The sequence below is a fragment of the Spermophilus citellus genome, assembly GCF_964194105.1.
Source record: "Spermophilus citellus genome assembly, chromosome: 2".
Classification (NCBI taxonomy): domain Eukaryota; kingdom Metazoa; phylum Chordata; class Mammalia; order Rodentia; family Sciuridae; genus Spermophilus; species Spermophilus citellus.
In genome coordinates, this window is record NC_138183.1 from 223,432,318 (window position 1) to 223,453,047 (window position 20,730).

The following is a 20,730-nucleotide window of genomic DNA, read 5'->3' on the forward strand; positions in this document are numbered from 1 at the left end:
TTTCTATTTCCTGAAATAAATTGAAGAGTATTGGTATTAGTTCTCCCTTAAAGGTCTTATAGAATTTGGCTGTGTATCCATCTGGTCTTGGCTTTTCTTGGTTGATAGACTTTTGATGGTGTATTCTATTTCATTGCTTGAAATTGATCTGTTTAAATTTTGTATATCATCCTGATTCAATTTGGGCAAATTATATGACTTTAGAAATTTATCGGGGCTGGGGATGTGTGGCTCAAGCGGTAGCGCGCTCGCCTGGCGTGCGTGCGACCCGGGTTCGATCCTCAGCACCACATACCAACAAAGATGTTGTGTCAGCACCACATACCAACAAAGATGTTGTGTCCGCCGAGAACTAAAAAAAAATAAAAAATAAATTCTCTCTCTCTCCCCTCTCTCACTCTCTCTTAAAAAAAAAAAAGAAATTTATCGATGCCTTCAATATTTTCTATTTTATTGGAGTACAAGTTTTCAAAATAATTTCTAATTATCTTCTGTATTTCTGTAGTGTCTGTCATATTTCCTTTTTCATCATGTATGTTAGTAATTTGAGTTTTATGTCTCCTTCTTTTTGTTAGCATGGCTAAGAGTTTGTCAATTTTATTTATTTTTTCAAAGATTTATTTTTATTCTGTCAGTTTTTTTCAATTGCTTCTTTTGCTTCAATTTCATTGATTTCAGCTGTGATTTTAATTATTTCCTGTCTTCTACTGCTTTTGGTGTAGATTTTTTCTTTTTCTAGGGCTTTGCAATGTAATGTTAAGTCATTTATTTGTTGACTTTTTCTTCTTTTAAGGAATGAACTTTCCTCTTAGAACTGCTTTCACAGTGTCCCAGAGATTTTGATATGTTGTATCTGTGTTCTCATTCACCTCCCAAATTTTTTAATCTCCTCCTGGTGTCTTCTGCAACCTATTGTTCATTCAGTAGCATATTATTTAGTCTCCAGGTGATGGAGTAGCTTTTATTTTTTATTTTATCATTGATTTCTAATTTCATTCCATTATGATCTGATAAAATGCAGGGTAGTATCTCTACCTTTTTGTATTTGCTAGGAGTTGCTTTGTGGCATAATGTATGATCTAATTAAGAGAAGTTTCTTCTACCAGCTTTTGTTTGAAAGATCTTATCTAGTGATAAAAGAGGTTTGTTAAAGTCACCCAACATTATTGTGGTGTGGTCTATTTGACTCCTTAACTTGAGAAGAGTTTGTTTGATGAACATAGATGCTCCATTGTTTGGGGCATATATATTTATAATTGCTAAGTCTTTGTGCATGTGTCCTTGAGCAGTATGTAGTGTCCTTATTTATCCTTTTTGATTGACTTTATCTTGAAGTCAACTTTATTTGATATGAGGATGGGAACCCGTTTGCTTCTGCAGTCCATGTGAGTGGTATGATTTTTCCCAACCCTTCACTTTCAATCTGCAGATGCCTTTTCCTATGAGATGAATCTCCTGGAGGCAGCATATTGTTGGATCTTTTTTTTTATCCAATCTGCCAGTCTATGTCTTTTTATTGGTGAATTTAGGTCATTAACATTCATGGTTATTATTGAGACAGGATTTTTATTCCCAGCCAGTTTTGTTTACTTTTAGTATTCAACGTGACTTGCTTTCTCCTCTGAATAGATTTTCCTTTAGTGTAATACCTCCCTCTGCTGATTTCCATCATTGTTTTTCATTTCATCTTCAGGGAATATTTTGCTGAGGATGTTCTCTAGTACATGCTTTCTAGTTGTAAATTCTTTTAACTTTTGTTTATCATGGAAGGTTTTTATTTCATCATCAAATCTAAAGCTTAGTTTTGCTGGATATAAGATTCTTTTTTTTTAATTATTTTATTGTTGGTTGTTCAAAACATTACATAGTTCTTAATATACCATATTTCACAGATTGATTCAAGTGGGTTATGAACTCCCATTTTTACCCCGATATAAGATTCTTGATTGGCATCCATTTTCTTTCAGAGCTTGATATATGTTGTTCCATGATTTCCTGGCTTTGAGGGTCTGGGTTGAAAAATCTGCTGCAATGTGAACTGGTCTCTCCCTATATGTGATCTGATTCCTCTCTCTTGCAGCCTTTAAGATTTATCCTTATTGTGTATGCTAGGCATTTTCATTATAATGTCCCTTTGTGTAGATCTGTTGTAATTTTGTACATTTGGTGTCCTGTAAGCCACTTGTATTTGGTTTTCCAATTCGTTCTTCATGCTTGAAAAAATTTCTGATATTATCTCATCGAAGAGATTGTGCATTCCTTTGGTTTGAAACTCTGTGCCTTCCTCTACCCCAATAACTCTTAGAGTTGGTCTTTTGATGCTGTCTCATAATTCTTGGATGTTCTGTTCATGGTTTCTTACTATCTTCATTGTGTAATCAACTTAATTTCCAGATTGTATACTTTGTCTTTGTTATCTGGCGTTCTTTCTTCCAAGTGATCTAATCTGATGGTTATGTTTTCTATTGAATTTTTTATTTGGTTTATTGTATCCTTCATTTCAAGGATTTCTGACTGTTTTTTTTTTCAGAGCCTCTATCTCTCTTGAAGTAATCTTTGCTACCTGTATTTGCTCTCTTATCTCTTTCTTGGAGTGATCAATTTTTGCCTATATTTGCTCATTCTTTAATTCACAGATAATTTTAATTATGAACCTTCTGTACTCCTTCTCTGACATTTCATATACTTCACTGTCCATGGGTTCTGTTATTATAGTGTCCTGATTTGTTCGGGGCACTTTCTTGTCTTTTCATGTAGTCTATGTGTCTTCCTTTCTTGCAGCGTGGATCTGATATATTACAGTTTCTTCCCTATATTCTTATAGTGCCTGTGCAGATTGTCTGTACCTCATCTTGATGCTAGGCTTCCAGACCCTGCTCGTGTCCCTCAATGTATGCTACTGCATCTAAAGGTGAAGGCAGCAATAGCTGAGGTAACTTGAGATAATAGTTAAGGTGCCCCAAGATGGAAGCAATGTCTTACAGAGATGGGGCTGAAAGGGTGGGCCTTACACTCTCTTTTGGATGCCTACTCTGAGATGCAGCTGCTTCTAGGTCCTGTCTACTGTCAAAAAGTTATGGACTACTGCTTGGAGAAGGCTATGGCAATGACTGCAGTATCCCAAGATGGAAGTGGGTTAGGCTCAGGCTCCCAGGTATGAGGAGGCAAACTCGGACCTACCCTGGACCTGGGTCCTGCACAAGTTGGTGTGGGCGGATCCAGGCCAGGTCTGGGCTCCCATGATAGTCTGTTGGTAAGAAGAGGCGGTCATGTGCCAGAGGCTGGGCTCTGGTGGGTCTCTGCCCCGCCGGTAAAGGGGTGGACCTGAGCCTTCTGTGAGCCTGGGTCCCACACAGGCTGGTGTGGGCGGATCTGGGTTAATGTTTTATTTTGTACACTCCTTCCAGAAGTCTACATTGAGCGCCAGCTAGGGTTCAGGCATTGTGCAATATGATGCAAATGCAGACAGGTTTGAGAGTGAGCCCATGCCTCAAGTTTGGTAGGGAAGGCAGATCCAAGGAAATGATTAAACCAAAAATCCATTACAATAGTGCTGTACCAGGGACTAAGAGAGCATGTAACAGCAGCTGCTGACCTAGTCTGAGATATCAGAGAAGGCTTCTTTGAGAAAGCAACAATTATGTTGATAATAAGATGAAGCTGCATCTCAATTTTTTTTGCCAAATTATTTTTTCGGGAGGAGGGTACCAGGGATTGAACTCAGAGGCATTCAACCACCAAGCCACCCCAGCCTTATTTTGTATTTTATTTAGAGACAAGGTCTCACTGAGTTGCTTAGCACATTGCTGTTGCTGAGGCTGGCTTTAAACTTGCGATCCTCCTGCCTCAGCCTCTCGAGCTGCTGGGATTACAGGTATATGCCACCGCATCCTGCCCAAGTTACTCTTAATGGGCAGATTTTTAGACTATGACAAAATCCTTTAAAAATCATTTGCATTTGCAGAGTATAAAGAATTGGTACTTGGGGCTGGGGATGTGGCTCAAGCGGTAGTGCGCTCGCCTGGCATGCGTGCGACCCGGGTTCGATCCTCAGCACCACATACCAACAAAGATGTTGTGTCCGCCGAGAACTAAAAAATAAATATTAAAAAAAAATTCTCTCTCTCTCTCTCTCTCTCTCTCTCTCTCTTTCTCTCTCTCTCTCTCCTCTCTCACTCTCTAAAAAAAAAAATCGGTACTACAGCTTAAGTTTATGGTACTATATTCAGAAATAAAAATAAGTAGCAGCAATGATTTTTCAAATAAACCAGAATCCTATGTGTCTAATATGCATTCATACGTAATTTATGAAAGTGAAGAAAGCATGATTGAATCAATTAGCCAATGAGTTACAGTGACAATGCACTAGGTAATGTGTTTTGAAAAGAACCAGAGTAGTTCCTCAATACAAATTTATACTAACTATAGTTTTTAGTCAACTTTATTTATAGAACAGAGATAACATTAATTTATGACATTTAATTTTTATGAATAATATTCCAACAAATATATTATTTAAAATGTATTTCAAACGTTGCAATTTTTTAAACCAGGAGTTCAACAATAGCTTATCATTACACTGTTGGGAGTTAGGGATTGAACATAGGAAACAGAAAAAAATATTATGCATTATTTATTATTTGTCAACTTGCTTCTAATGGTCTTAATAAAATGCGTGCATTTGCACTACAATTTTCATAAAGAGATATAATGTCACCACAAAAGGTTTTAACTGGGGGAAAGGTTTTTATAATAAACTATTATTTATGTAGGTAAGAATAACATATATCAAAGAAAGGTAAAAATATATTGAATAAATTATTTTTATTTTCTTCTTAAATTTCCCAAACACCCTATTTATTTCACATGAGATCAGGGGTCAGTTATGATAATAGCTAATTATTATCCCTCTTCTAAAAGTTTCATTTCAAGTGGATGGAACACCATTGATAATGCAGATGATTTCTCTGGTTGGAAATTGGTAAAAATAAGTTGACAATTCTTGACCATTTTTCCCTTCTTTTCTCTTGGAAACTTGAAAACATAAGTGCTTTGATGTTCTGTCATACTCTAAGCCTAACTGCTTAAGCCAGTTCCCTCATCCCTTCCCTTACTGGAAGGTCCACCCCTGGTTCAGTATCATTTTTTGCCTGGAAAAGACAAGTCTACCCGATTTGGGGTTTCAGTTCACACATCAAAAGAAATGCTCCAACACTGTCTGTATGTATAACAAAGGTGATACCTAGGCCCGATTTGTATTTCTGAGTTTCATTTACTAGTTTTAAAAACCCAAGTGGAAAAATAGACTGTCTACTCAGGAACCTTATCCCAATATTGATTATTTGCTGTAACCATGTAGTAAATATTTGACATTTTCTAATCATAAAAGCCCTATAAAGTAATCACTCATACTATAAATGATAATGGCAATGATCACGCTTACAAATGCAATGTAAAATCAACTTATCACAGTTTTTTTGCACATGGTATTTGTTGCATTTACTAACAGCTATAATAATAAGAAGAAGTAGTCAATTCAGCAACTATTCATACTTATCATACTTCCCCTTTAATTCAACCCTCAAGAGACACACCATCTAATAGGAATGCAGTTACCAGAGATAAGATTTGTGGGTTTTTTTTTTAATCCTCATAATCTTAACAGTTAGAAAAGGGTCTTCTTCAGAGTATTTTATGAACATGTTTTGAGTTTATATTTAAGAGCGGGAAAATATACAAGTTTGTAAGTAGATGCAAGATTTATCTTAGCATTAAATTAGAAGAGAAACTACATCAATGGATCACTCCATAATGGAAATCAACTGACCAAATAAAGACTGTTTTCAACAGTAATATTGTAGATGACTCCAAATTTACTTTAAATGCCTTTTTGATATTTAATTGTAATAAAAGCTAAAGATGTGGCATCAAATCAGACTTCAGTCAGGCAGCTCTGCAAGGGGCACTTTTCAGTATGCTGCTTTCTATTGATTTAACTTGATTTAAGAATAAAGTTTGAATCACTCCCTAGAGCCTAGAATAAATGGTTGAAATTGTTTTTATTTATTCATTCATTTATTTATTTACTGGATTTTGAACCCAGGACTGCTTTCCACTGAGCTACATCCCCAGTCCTTTTTATTTTTATATTTTTTTTATTTTGAGATAAGGACATGCTAAGTTACTGGGGGGGGGGGTCAAATATTTGCTGAGGCTGGTCTCAAACTTGCAACCTTGTCTCAGCCTTCTTAATCCCTGGAATTATGGTAGCAAGTCACCACGGTTAAGCCAATCATTCCACAGTTATTCAAATAATAAATTAGATGGGTCTACAATTCATGATTTGATAGAAGGAAGATAGTCAAATGAATAGGTAATTAAAATAATGCAATGAGAACTATCAGAGGAGAAATTCAGTATGTTATCAACCACATTATCCCAGGCTTGGAATGTTGGAGGAGGATTCCAGGAAGAAGTAACGAGTTATCTAAAATATATAGAGAATGAGTAGGAGCAATCCAAGAGGACAGAAGAAAGAAAATACCAAGGCAGAGGGAACTGAGGGTATCAAATCTCAGGAAGACAGCATGTGTTGTCTGGGGCACTAAAATAAATTTGAGATGTTTGGAGTGTGGTGAGCAGAGAGAGGGGGAACTCACAGAAAATGAAATCAGGAAGACCCATATAAGGAGCTTCAACTACATCCTAAAGATAATAGAACCCTTGAAAGTTTTTATACCTGGAGTACCATGACTCCTTTGCATTTATGCATGATCCCTTCATCTTTAGAACATCATCACTATTCATATAAAGGTAACTGCTGTCATCAGAAGGAGGAAGACCAGTTTGAAAACTGTTTCAGTAATCTAAGGACTGGATATTACATGCTTGAACTTGGATAATAATTGTAGAAGGGTTAAAATCATTTGAGATCAACTTAACAGATTCAGAGTAAGAAGACTTGCTAAATATTTTCTTGGGAAAGATGAGGGAGAAGGAGATGCCAAGAATAACTTCCCAGCTTCTGTGACATAGCAGCTGGGTAGATGGCAGTAGAATGTGTTGCTAGAGGAAACAAAGATGCACTGATATAGGAGGGATGTAATAGATTTTGTTTTGGACACGTCCGTAGAACTTTAAAATGTCTAGAAGTAGGAGCAGAAGAGGCTGTGAGTGGTAATAGAAATTTTTCACTTATAGCCAACCAATATGGCTTTGGTAAGAAATGGACAGTAGCCATTTCAAATCAGAGATCTGTCTTGTGCTGTAATTTGTGCTACTTATTGAAGCAAGATACTTGAGTTAAAATTCTGCTATTATGAAGCTTGAAATAAATTCAACCTTCCTCATCTAAAGTCTCCAGAACAGTGTTTCTTTCCAAAAAAAAAAACATTTCTATCTCAAGTACTAGAAATAGAATAAGTCCAGGATCCCAGGATTCTATGAAAAAAAAAAAGAATGGAAGATGACAAATTATGCCAACTGATCACTTTGACCATAAATAGCATGTCTTATGTTGTATAAAAAGGAGTCCTTGTGATATTGACAATGACCATTGAAGATTTTAGTACTTCCTTATTCTGATTATTAAAAACAACAAAAATAAAACAATACCCAAGGAATCACTGAAAGGTTTTGTTTAAACAAAAACTAATTCCAAAGCCCATAAAATGTTAATTTAGGAATCATTTCAAAAGCAAAAGGCTGATTATCTGGCACAGATACTCTCCTAATTTTTTAAATGTATGTATATGTTATATGGTATTCCTGTTAATATAAAATTTACAAATATAAAATCAATATAAAAATGTATTACTAGGTTTTGGATTCTGCTCAAATGACTGTGTAATACAATATTTATGTTAAATTCTTGGTATTTAATAGTAGAAAATAACTATCAGCAAATTGAGGTTACATTTAGAATTAAACACAATCATGTTGGTTTAGTTCATACTGACCTTTTAACTGCCTCATTTTGTGTTTCATGGTACCTAGATCAACCAAAATTTTGTCCTTTTTTAGCCAGTTCTGTTTCTCTAATTTTTCTGCTTTCTGCAACGCTAGAATAATAAAAATACATGATATTTTACCTTACATTCTTTTATCAACAGTAATTTATCATGAACACTAATAATTTATAAAGAACTTTCTGCTTCAATAAATAGATTCAATTAGAAACAAGTAATTAAAAGGTAAGGGTCATTAAAAGAAACCTCACTTGAAAGATGACAGGGCTTATGGAATTTCTTTATGGAAAAAAAAGAACAGTGCTGTTTTACTATACAGATTTACCATATGCAATAGCCATATTTCATTTTCCACTTCCACAAACTATTTGGAGGTGATGAAAGCCTGGCTTGGAACCATTCATTTTTTAAACATTCACCTACTGCCTAAAGGGTGCAATTCTTAAAAATGAAAATGTGCAGACAGGTCGTCCTCAGTGCGAATTAAACTCATTTGTTATTTTCTAATGTATACCATTATTCTCCGTCTTATAGACCAAGGATCTCTTTATCAACTAAATTAGACATTTTTTTCCACACAGAATACTCCATTCCAGTAAGAAAAAGCTGGTAATTGTGCAAATATGTAAGTATAGATATCCTTGTGCACATACTAATTGATGGACCTCCTATTCTTTGCATAAATGTGATGTTATTATGTTGACATTATACACATTTAATTCATTTTCTTGTTCTGACATAAGATTTACTTCTCTCCACCTTCATATAGTTAAATGAAAGAAAGTGAAAATTAAAATACTTACCATTTGGAGGTATAAATGGTTCACCACAAGATACCCAGACAGCAATAGGATTTCTGAGGATGAGGGTGAGCAAAGACTTATCTATACCATCCAAACTATCAGATTTCACAGATCCACAAAATAATTTGGTTCTCAATTTCATTATAGAGTTTTCTGGAAACAAATAGAACATTTATCATTGTTTGATGAATAATGAACAGATATGCTTTCTGAATTCATTTGTTTTTCAAAATATTTTCTCACTATGAGTCAGCATCCTTATATCAAAGAAAACATTCGACATTTGGTTTTTTGGGGATAGGCTAAATTCACTTAGCATTAAGAATTTGAAAGATGTGTGTTTGAAATTATAATCTTATACAACCTGAAGACCAGATGTTCCATATGCCAAATAAAGGCAGAATTATATGTTTTAGTAATTAGTTAGACACTAAATGTTCACATAATTATTTCTTGAACATTAGAGAACAAAACAAATGAGTGTTTGCCCTGCCTTCAGAGTGCACAGTTCAAAAAGCTACAGATTGCCTGGATGACTTTGCATTTGACCTTGGCATATTTCAGAATGCAAAGAAATAGAGGAATTCTAACTAGTGTCAGCCAGAGATCACACCTGCCTATAACCTGGTAAGCAACACAATGGAAAGAACTGGGGTTAGAGAAACCCCTAGCCCCTCACTCAGTACATGGGGTGCGCAGCCTAAGAAGACAGTAAAGTTTTGATTGGCATAGGTTGTGATCATCCACTCTCCTCCCTTTGTTTGAGCATCTTAGAGGGGAAGAAATTTTTGGACCTTTAAAAAATTTTATTCTACTCTTTCTAATTTTTTTATCTTCCCCTTTCACTTTATTATCTTCTTTTTTAATTTTAATTTTTAAGAATCTTTTTATCATATTCTATATTTTCCTCTTTCTTTTCTGTTATGGTGATTGCTGCTATTGTTGTTATCTTATTTTTATATGGTCTATATAGTTATGTATTTACTTATTTAGTGGAGATGGGGATCAAGCCTGGGAATTCATATACATTGGGTGATCTGACACTTAGCTACACTGAAGTCTACCTGAGTGGAATTGTACCTTGTTCCAGACACAACCAAATCCTGGTTAAACCTTGGTGGATGCTTCAACTTAAAAGAATGGGGACAAAAGTCTCCAGGTGGTGACTAGTCCCCAAGGGGCACAGCTAGGGGCTTATGACATCCCATTCCTTGATAGTCATATCACAGAAATAACCAATAGAAATAAAACAACTCCTGTGGACACTGCGTCTATGAGGGTCCTCAGCATTGGCTGTCATCATACCTGTCATATCACACATTGCTAACAAGATTGGATGTGAGTGCCACAGAGGAGGAGCTGTGATCCCAGTCCCTACCTCTCCATATGAAACGTCAGAAACTGCACCATTGTCTGAACAGGTAATCTTCAGGCCCTTCACCTCAGTTGGAACATCCTGTATCAGAAATACTTTTCAAGTAAGAGAGCCATAATTGATAGTGCACATGGCAACACCCACCACCTGATAGGGCAACCACTTCCATTGCAGGAGTAACCACAGAAAGTGAATTCCATATCATCTGCCATCTACATATACCACACCTATCTAAATTATCAAAGTGACCCCACTCTTGGAAGACCATTAGAGAAAGTAGGTCCCTTAGGCTCTGATACATTATGTCAAAACCCACTAATCACAGCAAAGAAGCTGCAGGGAGATTAAACTATGAGGTCTAATGGAATTAAATTCAACATTACAAAACAGATACCCTAATATGTATCATCAGAAGCCCTCATATAAAAGTGAAAGAAGTTTCCATTTCAATAGATGTGCAAATCTCAATACAGAAACACAAGAAATATGAAAGCTACAAAGTAAGTATTATCAAATTTAAAAAAAGAAATAATTTCTTCACCTTATCTACCATAATGGAATGAAACCAGAAATCAACAGCAAGAGAAATTGCAGAAATTAGACAGAAACATGGAGATTGACCAACATACTATTAGGTGAACTGGGTCATTGAAGAAATCAGAGGGAAATTTTTAAAATCTTGAATCAAATAAAAATTGCAACCTCATATACCGAAACTTGTGGAATATAACAAAAGCAGCACTGAAAGGGAAGTTTATAGCAAGGAGTGTTGTCATTAAAATAATAGAGAGATCTCAGATAAATAACCTAATGATGCATCTAAAGGTCTTAGAAAAACAAGAACAAACAAGGCCCCAAACCAGTAGAAGGAAAGAAATAATAAGATTAGAGCATAACTCAATGCAATAAAGATTAAAAACAATACAAAGGATTGAATAAACAAAGTTGGTTCTTGAAAAGATAAGTAAAATTGACAAACCCTAAGCTAAACTAATTAAAAGAGAAGGCCCAAATTAAGTTAGACATTAATAAGGAGACATTAAAATAGGCACCATTGAATTTAAAAAGGATCATTAGGGAATATTTTGAAAAACTACTTTCCAACAAATTGGTAAATCTAGAAGAAACTGACAAATTTCTAGACACATAAGATTTACCAAAATCAAACCAAGGGGACATAAAAAACCTAAATAAATCAACATACAGTAATGAGATTGAAGCAGTAATAAAAAGGCTCACAACAAAGAAAAGCCCAGTCCCAGATGGATTCACTGCTGAATTTCATCAGACTTTTAAAGAAGAACTAATCCCAATGCTCCTCAAAAGATTCCATAAACTATAAAGTGAGTGGGCTCTTCTACACTCCTCATTCAATGAAGTCAATATTATCCTACTACCAAAACCTAAGGACACATCAAATAAAGAAAATTATACACCAATATCCTTGATGGATATACATGCAAAAAGTCTAAATAAAATACTTGCAAGCCAAATTTTACAGCACATTTCAAAATGATGACCAAGTTGATTTCATTCCAGAGATGCAAGGGTAGTTCAACATATGCAAATCAATAAATGTAATACAGCACAAAAATAGAATCAGGGATAAAAATACATGATAATTTCAGAAAAAGTCTTTGACCAAATTCAATATCCCTTTGTGATGAAAGTCCTGAATAAACAGGGGATAGAAGAATCATACCTTAACAAAATAAAGACTCTTTATGACAAAACCATAGCCAACATCATACTGAATAGACAAAACTGACAGTATTTCCTCCAAGATCAGGATCAAGTGTCCACTCTCACTACTCTTATTCAATATAATGCTCAAAATTTCAATCAGAGCACACATAGGAAAGAGAAATAAAATAAAAGCCATACTAATAGGAAAGGAGGATGTCAAATCATCTGTTTGTTGATGATATGATTCTATACAGAGAAAGTTCTAAAGACTCTACCAAAAGACCTTTAGAATTGACAAATTCAGTAAAGTAGCAGGATACAAAAGCAATATACTAAAATCAGTAGCTCTTCTGTATCCCAGTGATAAAGTTGCTGAGAAAGAAATCAAGAAATTCACAATAGCCACAAAAATATACACAAAATACCTAGGAATAAAACTAAAAGATGGAAGTTATCTACAGTGAAAATTACCAAACACTAAAAAAAAAAAAACTGAGAAAAACAGTAGAAGGTGGAAAGACTTACCATGTTCGTGGATTGAAAGGAATAATTGTTTAAATTGCCACATTACCCAAAGCAATCTACAGATTCAATGTAATTCTCATCAAAATACCAATGATATTCTTTCTTAAAACAAGAGAAAAAATCCTAAAATTTATATGGAAGCACAAAAACCCTGAACAGCTAAATTGATCTTGATCAAAAAGAACAATTTGGAGGCATCACAATACCTAATTTTAAAACATACTACAGAGCCATAATAACAAAACAGCATATTGCCATAAAAGTAGATATGTAAACAAACTAGGACAAAAATGAGGACACAAAAATGAATCTACACATCTTTAGTCAACCAATTCTTGGCAAAGCTATCAAAAACACACATTGTGAAAGGACCATCTCTTCAACAAATGGTGCTGGGAAAACTGGATATTCACACGTAGAAGATTAGAACTAACCCTCATCTCTCACCCTGTAAAAAATCAACTAAAAATAGATCAAAGAGCTAATGTTAGAACTATAACTCTGAAACTACTAGACGAAAATAGGAGAAACATTTCAAGCATTGGCAGAAGCAATGGTATCCTGGATGGAACTCCAGTAGCTCAGAAAATAAAAACAAGAATTAACACATGGGATTACATCAAGTAAAAAGCTTCTGACAGCAAATGAAACATTAAACAGAGTTAAGACACAATCTCCAAAATGGGAAAAAAATCTTTGTCAGCATCTGATGGAATATTAAAATCCAGAATACATGAAAAACTCAAATCAACAAAAAGTAATACAAACAAAAATGACATAATATACATGTCTCAAAAGATATACAAATGGTCAATAAATATATGAAAACAATGCTCAATAACTTTAGACATCAGAGCAATGCAAATCAAAACTGTAGTGAGATCCCATTTCACCATAGATACTATGGTTATTATCAAAAACCAAACAAGGAGATCTAAGATAGCATACTAGAGGGAGGATGCATTCCTTGTTGCTCTGTGACATGGGATTCAGGCAGAGGAAATACTGGTTCTCTGCAAGAGCTCTCACTGCCCACTCCCCTGCTCTTTAACCTCTGTTTGTACACTGTGAACATTAGCCCTTTGCCAGTATATCACCAGGCTTTTGCATGCAGATATCTTCCTGACACTGCCAACTGCCTACTGGCTGCCTGTTTGCCTGCCTTTAGCCTGCCCATCACCCTCTGCCTGACATCCATCCACTGAGTACCCACTATTTGCCTTCAGACTGCCCACAGACTGCCTGAGGATTGCCTGCTGCCTGTTGCTGCCTGGAAATCCATTTTCAGGGTACCCACAGGTTTGGTCACATGCAGCTGCTGCCATCGTGGGACACTGGCCAGGGCCTGGAAATCCAGGGTTAAGAGGCCTGAAGGTTTGTTGTTGCCATCTCTGGGTGTGGCTGCCTTAGCCTGGGGGCACCAACCAGGGCCTGGATCTGTGCAGGTCTGGTTGCATCTGGGGTCTTCCTGCTGGGTGTGCTAATGGCCTCCATCTGGCTGCCTCTTTGCAGGGTCACTCCTTTGTGTGAGTGCATCCATGGTGGTCTCTGTGCAAGTTGGAACAGCATAGATATCTTGGGGCTACAGCAAGGCAGAGCCTGGGGAATCTGAAGTCCAGGTCCATCAGATTGCATCTGGATCTGTGTGGGTCAGTCTTGGCCTGAAAAGCCTGGAAAGCTGGAGACCGGGGACAGTTCCCTGGACAGGGCATGGGGGTGGCAAGTATAGGTTGGAGACCCTGGAGAAAACAGGACTCTCTCCAGCTCAGTGAGTCCTGAAGTGCATGGGGACAGGAGGGACCAGATATAACAAGTGGGAAAACTGGAAGAGGATGTGAGGACATCTTGCTATCAGCTAGCTCAGCCATCGAGCAAATACACTTTCTTCTCAGCACCACATGGATTCTCCTCTAAAACAGACTGGGTGTTATGTCACAAAGCAACTCATAGCAAATATAATAATAATAATAATAATAATAATAATAATAATAATAATAATAATAATAGAAATACTACCCTGCATTCCATCAGATCATAACAGAATGAAACTAAAATCAATGATAAAATAAAAATTAGAAGCTACTCCAAAACCTGGAGACTAAATAACATGCTATTGAATGACAAATGGATAGCAGAAGAAATCATGGAGGAAATGAATAAAATACTTAGAGGTAAGTGAGTACACCAATACAGCATATCAAAATCCCTGGGACATTATGAAGGCAGTGATAAGAGGAAAGTTCATTGCATTGAGCTCATTCAATAAAAGAGTAAATAAATAGTCAACAAATAAATGACCAAATATTATATCTCAAAACCCTAGTAAAAGAACAAATCAATAACAAAAGCAGTAGAAGACAGGAAATAATTAAAATCAGAGCTGAAATCAATGAAATTTAAACAAAAGAATTCAAAAGCTTGACAAAATTAAAAGTTGTTTCTTTGAATAAATAAATAAAATTGATAAACCCTTAGCTACACTAATTAAGACAAAACTCAAATTATTAAAATTCATGATTAAAAAGGTAAATATCACAACATACACTACTGAAATGCAGAAGATTAATAGAAACTATTTTGGAAATTTATACTCCAATAACAGAAAATCTTGAAGACATCAACAAATTTCTAGAGACACATGAACTATCCAAACAGAATCAAGAGGACATGCATAATTTAAACAGATCAATTTTAAGCAATGAAATAGGAGATGCCATCAAAAGTCTACCAACCAAGAAAAGCCCAGGACCAGACGCATTCTTAGCCAAGTTCTACACAATCTTCACAAAAGAATTAGCACCAATATTCCTCAAATTATTGCATGAAATAGAAAAGGAGGGAACCCTTCCAAACTCATTCTATGAGGCTAGTAACACCCTGATACCAAAACCAGACAAAGACACATCAAGGGAAGAAAACTTTAGACCAATGTCCCTAATGCAAAAATTCTCAATAACATTCTGACAAATCGCATACAAAATATATTTTTAAAATAGTGCACCACGATCAAGTGGAGTTCATTCTAGGGATATAAAGTTGGTTCAACATATGGAAATTTATAAAGTAGGGGATAGGAAAGGTAGCAGAATACAACAATTACTAATAGGGCATTATGTAAAATTGTGGATGTGTAACCAACGTGATTCTGCAATCTGCATTTGGGGTAAAATTGGGGGTTCATAACCCACTTCAATCTAATGTATGAAATATGATATGTCAAGAGCTTTGTAATGTTGTGAACAACCAATAAAAAAATAGTATGGTATTGGTACCAAAGTAGACATATAGACCAATGGTACAGAATAGAAGACACATCAAGTGACTTAAAGACAAGAATCATATGATCATTTATTTCAATATATGCAGAAAAAGCACTTGACAAAATATAGCACCTCTTCATTTTCAAAACACTAGAAAAACTAGTAAGAACATATCTCAACATTGTAAAAGGGATAGTAAGAACATATCTCAACATTGTAAAAGCTATCTATGCTAATCTTAAGGCCAACATCATTCTAAATAGAGAAAAATTGAAAGCATTCCTTCTAAAAACTGAAACAAGACAGGGATGCCCTCTTTCACCACTTCTATTCAACAAAGTCCTGGAAACTCTAGCCAGAGAAATTAGACAAATAAAAGAAATTAAAAGGATACAAATAAGAAACGAAGAACTCAAACTATCATTATATGATGACTACATGATTCTATATTTAGAAGATTCAAAAAATCCCACCAGAAAACACCTAGAGCTAATAAATGAATTCAGCAAAGTGGAAGGAATAAATCAAAGGCATTTATATACATCAGTGATGAATACTCTGAAACAGAGAAATTAGAAAAACTACCCCATTCCCAGTAGCCTAAACAAATACACACACACACACACACACACACTTGGAGATCATTCTAACAAGAGAGGTGAAAGACCTCTACAATGAAAACTACAGAACATTAAAAAAAGAAATTGAAGACCTTAGAAGATGGAAATACCCATGTTCTGGGCAATTACAATTAAAATCCCAATGACATTCTTCATAGAACTAGAAAAAGCAATCATGAGATTCATTTGGAAAAAATAAGAGACCCAGAATAGCCAAAGCAATCCTTAGCAAGAAAAGTGAAGCAGAGGCATCACAATATCAGACCTTAAAGTATACTACAGAGCAACAGTAACAAAAATAGCATGATATTGGTACCAAAGTAGACATATAGACCAATGGTACAGAATAGAAGACACAGAGACAAACTCGCATAAGTAGAGTTATCTCATATTAGACAAAAGCTCCAAAAACATACACTGGAGAAAACATAACCTCTTCAACAAATGGCACTGGGAAAACTGGAAATCCATATGGAGAAAAATAAAATTAAACCTCTAACTCTCATCCTGCACAAAAATCAACTCAAAGTGGTTCAAAGACTTAGGAACTAGAACAGATACCCTGTGGCTAACAGAAGAAAAAATAGGACCAAATCTTTACCATGTCGGCTTAGGAACTGACTTCCTTAACTAGGACTCTAAAGTGTAATAAGTAAAATAAAGAATCAATAAATAGGATGAATTCAAACTAAAAAGCTTCTCAGCAAAGGAAACAATCAATAACATGAAGAGAGAGCCCACAGAATGGGAGAAAATATTTACTACATGCACCTCAGATAGAGCACTAATCTCCAGGATATATAAAGAAGTTAAAAAACTCAGCACCAACAAACAAATACCCAATCAGTAGATGGGTTAAGGAGCTGAACAGATACTTTACAGAAAAAGAAGTACAATTGATCAACAAGTATATGGTAAAATGTTCATAATCTCTAGCAATTAGAGAAATGCAAATCAAAACTACTCTAAAATTTCATCTGATTCCAGTCAGAATGGCAATTATCAAGAATACAAGCAATAATAAGTGTTGACAAGGAATTGGGGAAAAGGTACACTAATATATTACTGGTGGCACTGCAAATTAGTGCAACCATATGGAAAGCAGTATGGAGATTGCTTAGAAAACTTAGAATGGAACCACTATTTGACCCAGCTATCTCACTCCTCAGTTTATACCCAAAATATTTAAAATCAGCATACTATAGTGATGTAGCCATCTAAATGTTTATAGCAGCTCAATTCACAATAGTTAAATGATGGAACTGATCTCAATACCCTTCAACAGATGAATGGATAAAGAAACTGTGGTATATATACACAACAGAATATTACTCAGTCTTGAAGAAGAATGAAATTATGGCATTTGCAGGTAAATGGATGGAGTTGGAGAATATCATGTTAAGTGAAATAAGCCAAACCCTAAAAAACAAAGGCTGACTGTTTTCTCTGATAAGCAGATGTTGATCCATAATGGGGTTGGGGGAAGAATGAAGAAACTTTGGATTGTGCAAAGGGAGTGAGGGGAGGGGAGGAGGTGTGGGGACTGGGTGAATGGTGGAATGGACATTATATACATGTATGATTATACTACTGGTGTGACTCTGCACCATGTTCAGCCAGAGGAAGGAGAAGTTGTGCTCTATTTGTGTACAGAGTGTCAAAATGCATTCTGCTGTCATGTATAACTAATTAGAACAAATTAAAAATAAAAAAATGCATTCCAAATTTATCAATGATGTAAGAATAAAAATAAAATAAATAAAATTACTTCTACAAAAAAACAAAAGAGAACAACTGCTGGCAAAGATATAGGGAAAAAAACCTTATATACTGTTTGGGGGGATGTAAATTAGTATAGACACTATAAAAAAACAGTATGGAGGTCTCTTTTTCAAAAAACTAAAAGTAGAACCACCATATGACCAGACTACACCACTCCTGGGTATAAATCTGAGGGTAATAAGGTCAGTATACAAAAGAGACACCTGCAAACCCATGTTTATTGTGGCACTATTCACATTAGCCAAAATATGAAATCAGCCTAGGTGCTCCTCAACATCTAATGGATGAATGGATAAAGAAATGATGAGATATATACACAATGAACTATTATTCATCTATAAAGAAGAATAAAATCTGTCATTTGCATGAAAATGGATGGAACTGGAGGACATCATGTCAAGTGAAATTATTCAAACAATATCACAAACTTTCTCTTTTATGTGGAAACAATAAAATATAACCTGAAAATAGAGAGGGACTTTTAGAGGCTAGTAAAGGGGGGAAGAGGGATGTTGACAGATGTAGAGGGAAGGTGGAAACATCAATGCACAATATATGCCATATGGCAATGATACAAGAAACTCATTCAATTAAATGTATGAATAAAAAGAAAAAATATATACATATTCTATACAAACACAATTGCTGCAAACCTAACTACATAATACATATCAGCAGCAACCACAGCAACTAAAATAAATAGTATTCTATATAGAATAATAATAACTAATATTCATTGAATGCCTAGATAAACATTAACCAGGCATTGTTCTAATAAAAAAAATACATACACATATATATGTATCTACATGTGTGTATATGTGTATGTACACTTTTATTAATATATTTTATTAATATATTTATTAATACTTTTATTAATATATTTACGAGGGCCAAATGAATGTATTTAATATAGATATTAAATATATATATTCAAGCGAATATGTGTATTGTGTATTTCTGTGGTGTGGGTATGTGAGTGCTGTGGTATGAATGTGTCCCCTCCAGAAAAATTCCGATATTGAAACTTAATGGTCAATGTGATGGTCTCTGAAAGTGGGACCTTCAAAGGTGGTCATAAGAGTCCCTTTCCTTGTGAATGGGTTGACGGTCCTTACTAAAGAGGCTTCACACAGTATTTGGCTCTCCTGCCCTCTATCTTTAGCCTCCTGAGAACATAGCACTTCTCTCCTCTGGAGAATGCAACCCTCATCAGAAAACCAAACCTGCCAGGGCCTTGATTCTAGACTTCCAGCTTCTGAAGCTGTGAGAAGTAAATACTTATTCTTTATAAATCAACTAGTTACTGGATCTATAGTACTCAGTTATAGTAGCATAAAATGAACTAAGATAACATTCAAGGGAAAATTCTATATATGGTTTTTATTTCAAGTCAGTCCTTAAAAGCACTCTTACAAAGGAGAAAACTGAGGTACATAGTGGTTAAAAACTTTCCCAAAAGCCACTGAGCAAGTGACAGAGCTAGAACTTGAACCTTAGTATTCTGGCTCCAAAAACCAAGTTGATAACCCAAGTTATGCCTTGGAGAATCTCATTGAGACTCTTAAATCAGTTACAATAGTAGCTGGTTGTGATTTTAAAATTCTAGAAGAGGTGATTGAAAGAATATCATTTAACTTTTTCATGATTGAACATAAGCAGAAGCATTGTCCACATACTTTTAGCAGTCATCTCTTCTGTTCCAACAGGAGTGGAGCCTGTCTTTTGTTCTTCAGAGTCTCTCTGCACAAAGGATTCATTTAGAGCCCATAAAACCAAATCACGCAAGGTAAAAACTGTGGTTCCATCTCTGGTGTATACTTTGGAAGCTGCTCTGGAAAGCCCAAGCTGTCCTGTGCATTCTGTAAGAAGCTAAACAACACAGTCTGTGAAGGACTGACACGAACTAGTGATAGAATTGGGAATAATAAAGAAGAGCTCACCTTTCAGAAATCTGAGAAAATCTTTTAACTTGAGAAAATACAGATCTGAGTAACTACTAATCTTGACCATGTGTGTGTGTGTGTGTGTGTGTGTGTGTGTGTGTGTAATAGCAGTAGTAGGGATTAAAACAAGGACTCATACATGCTAAGCAACCATCCTACTCCTGAGCTACATCACCTTCCCAGATCTTGATTTTTGATTAGTAATGATTTCTAATATTAGATTGTTCTATACCATTTTATATTAGTCTAATCCCACTGTGAAAATTCCTAGCTCTAAAAATGTAACACAGTAACTGATGTATGTTAATACATTTTAGCCTCAGAGTACTTTCCAAGGAATGTCCAATCGAGAAATCTACTTTCAATTTTGTTGCTTGATAAGGTATAAAATTATTGTAATATTTCATATTGATGAACTGCTCTAAAATAAATGAGTAGTTAACTTTTAAACTAAGATATGACATGTATTATTACCACCATTTGGTAGATGAGAAAACAGAATGAAAAGGCTAATATTTTTTCCCAAGACCATAAAAGACAGTATGGATCCCCCTAAGTGAATCTTCAAGTCACTAATTTCTGTACTTTGTTTAGTTTACTGAACAACAATATTTTAATTAAAAATCCATTTATTTTTCAACCAAAGAGGTGTGTGGATAAATAAGTAGTGTTTGTAAAGAAGTTCCAATGAGAACTTCATCTCATATTTAACATCACCTGTAAAATATGTTACTAAAGTATTAATCTTAATGCACAAACAGGATGA

At 35.2% G+C, this 20,730-nt stretch overlaps 1 protein-coding gene across 1 annotated transcript in view; it reads right to left on the minus strand.

The window, feature by feature from the left end:
* The window catches only part of DCDC1 (doublecortin domain containing 1), a gene marked incomplete at both ends in the record, with an annotated part of 489,436 nt that overhangs the window by 15,314 nt on the left and 453,392 nt on the right, over positions 1 to 20,730 (minus strand). The window contains 3 exon segments of the mRNA XM_081282196.1: positions 7,959 to 8,060; positions 8,771 to 8,923; positions 19,698 to 19,890. Of these exon segments, the coding sequence (XP_081138322.1) occupies positions 7,959 to 8,060; positions 8,771 to 8,923; positions 19,698 to 19,890 (448 nt within the window).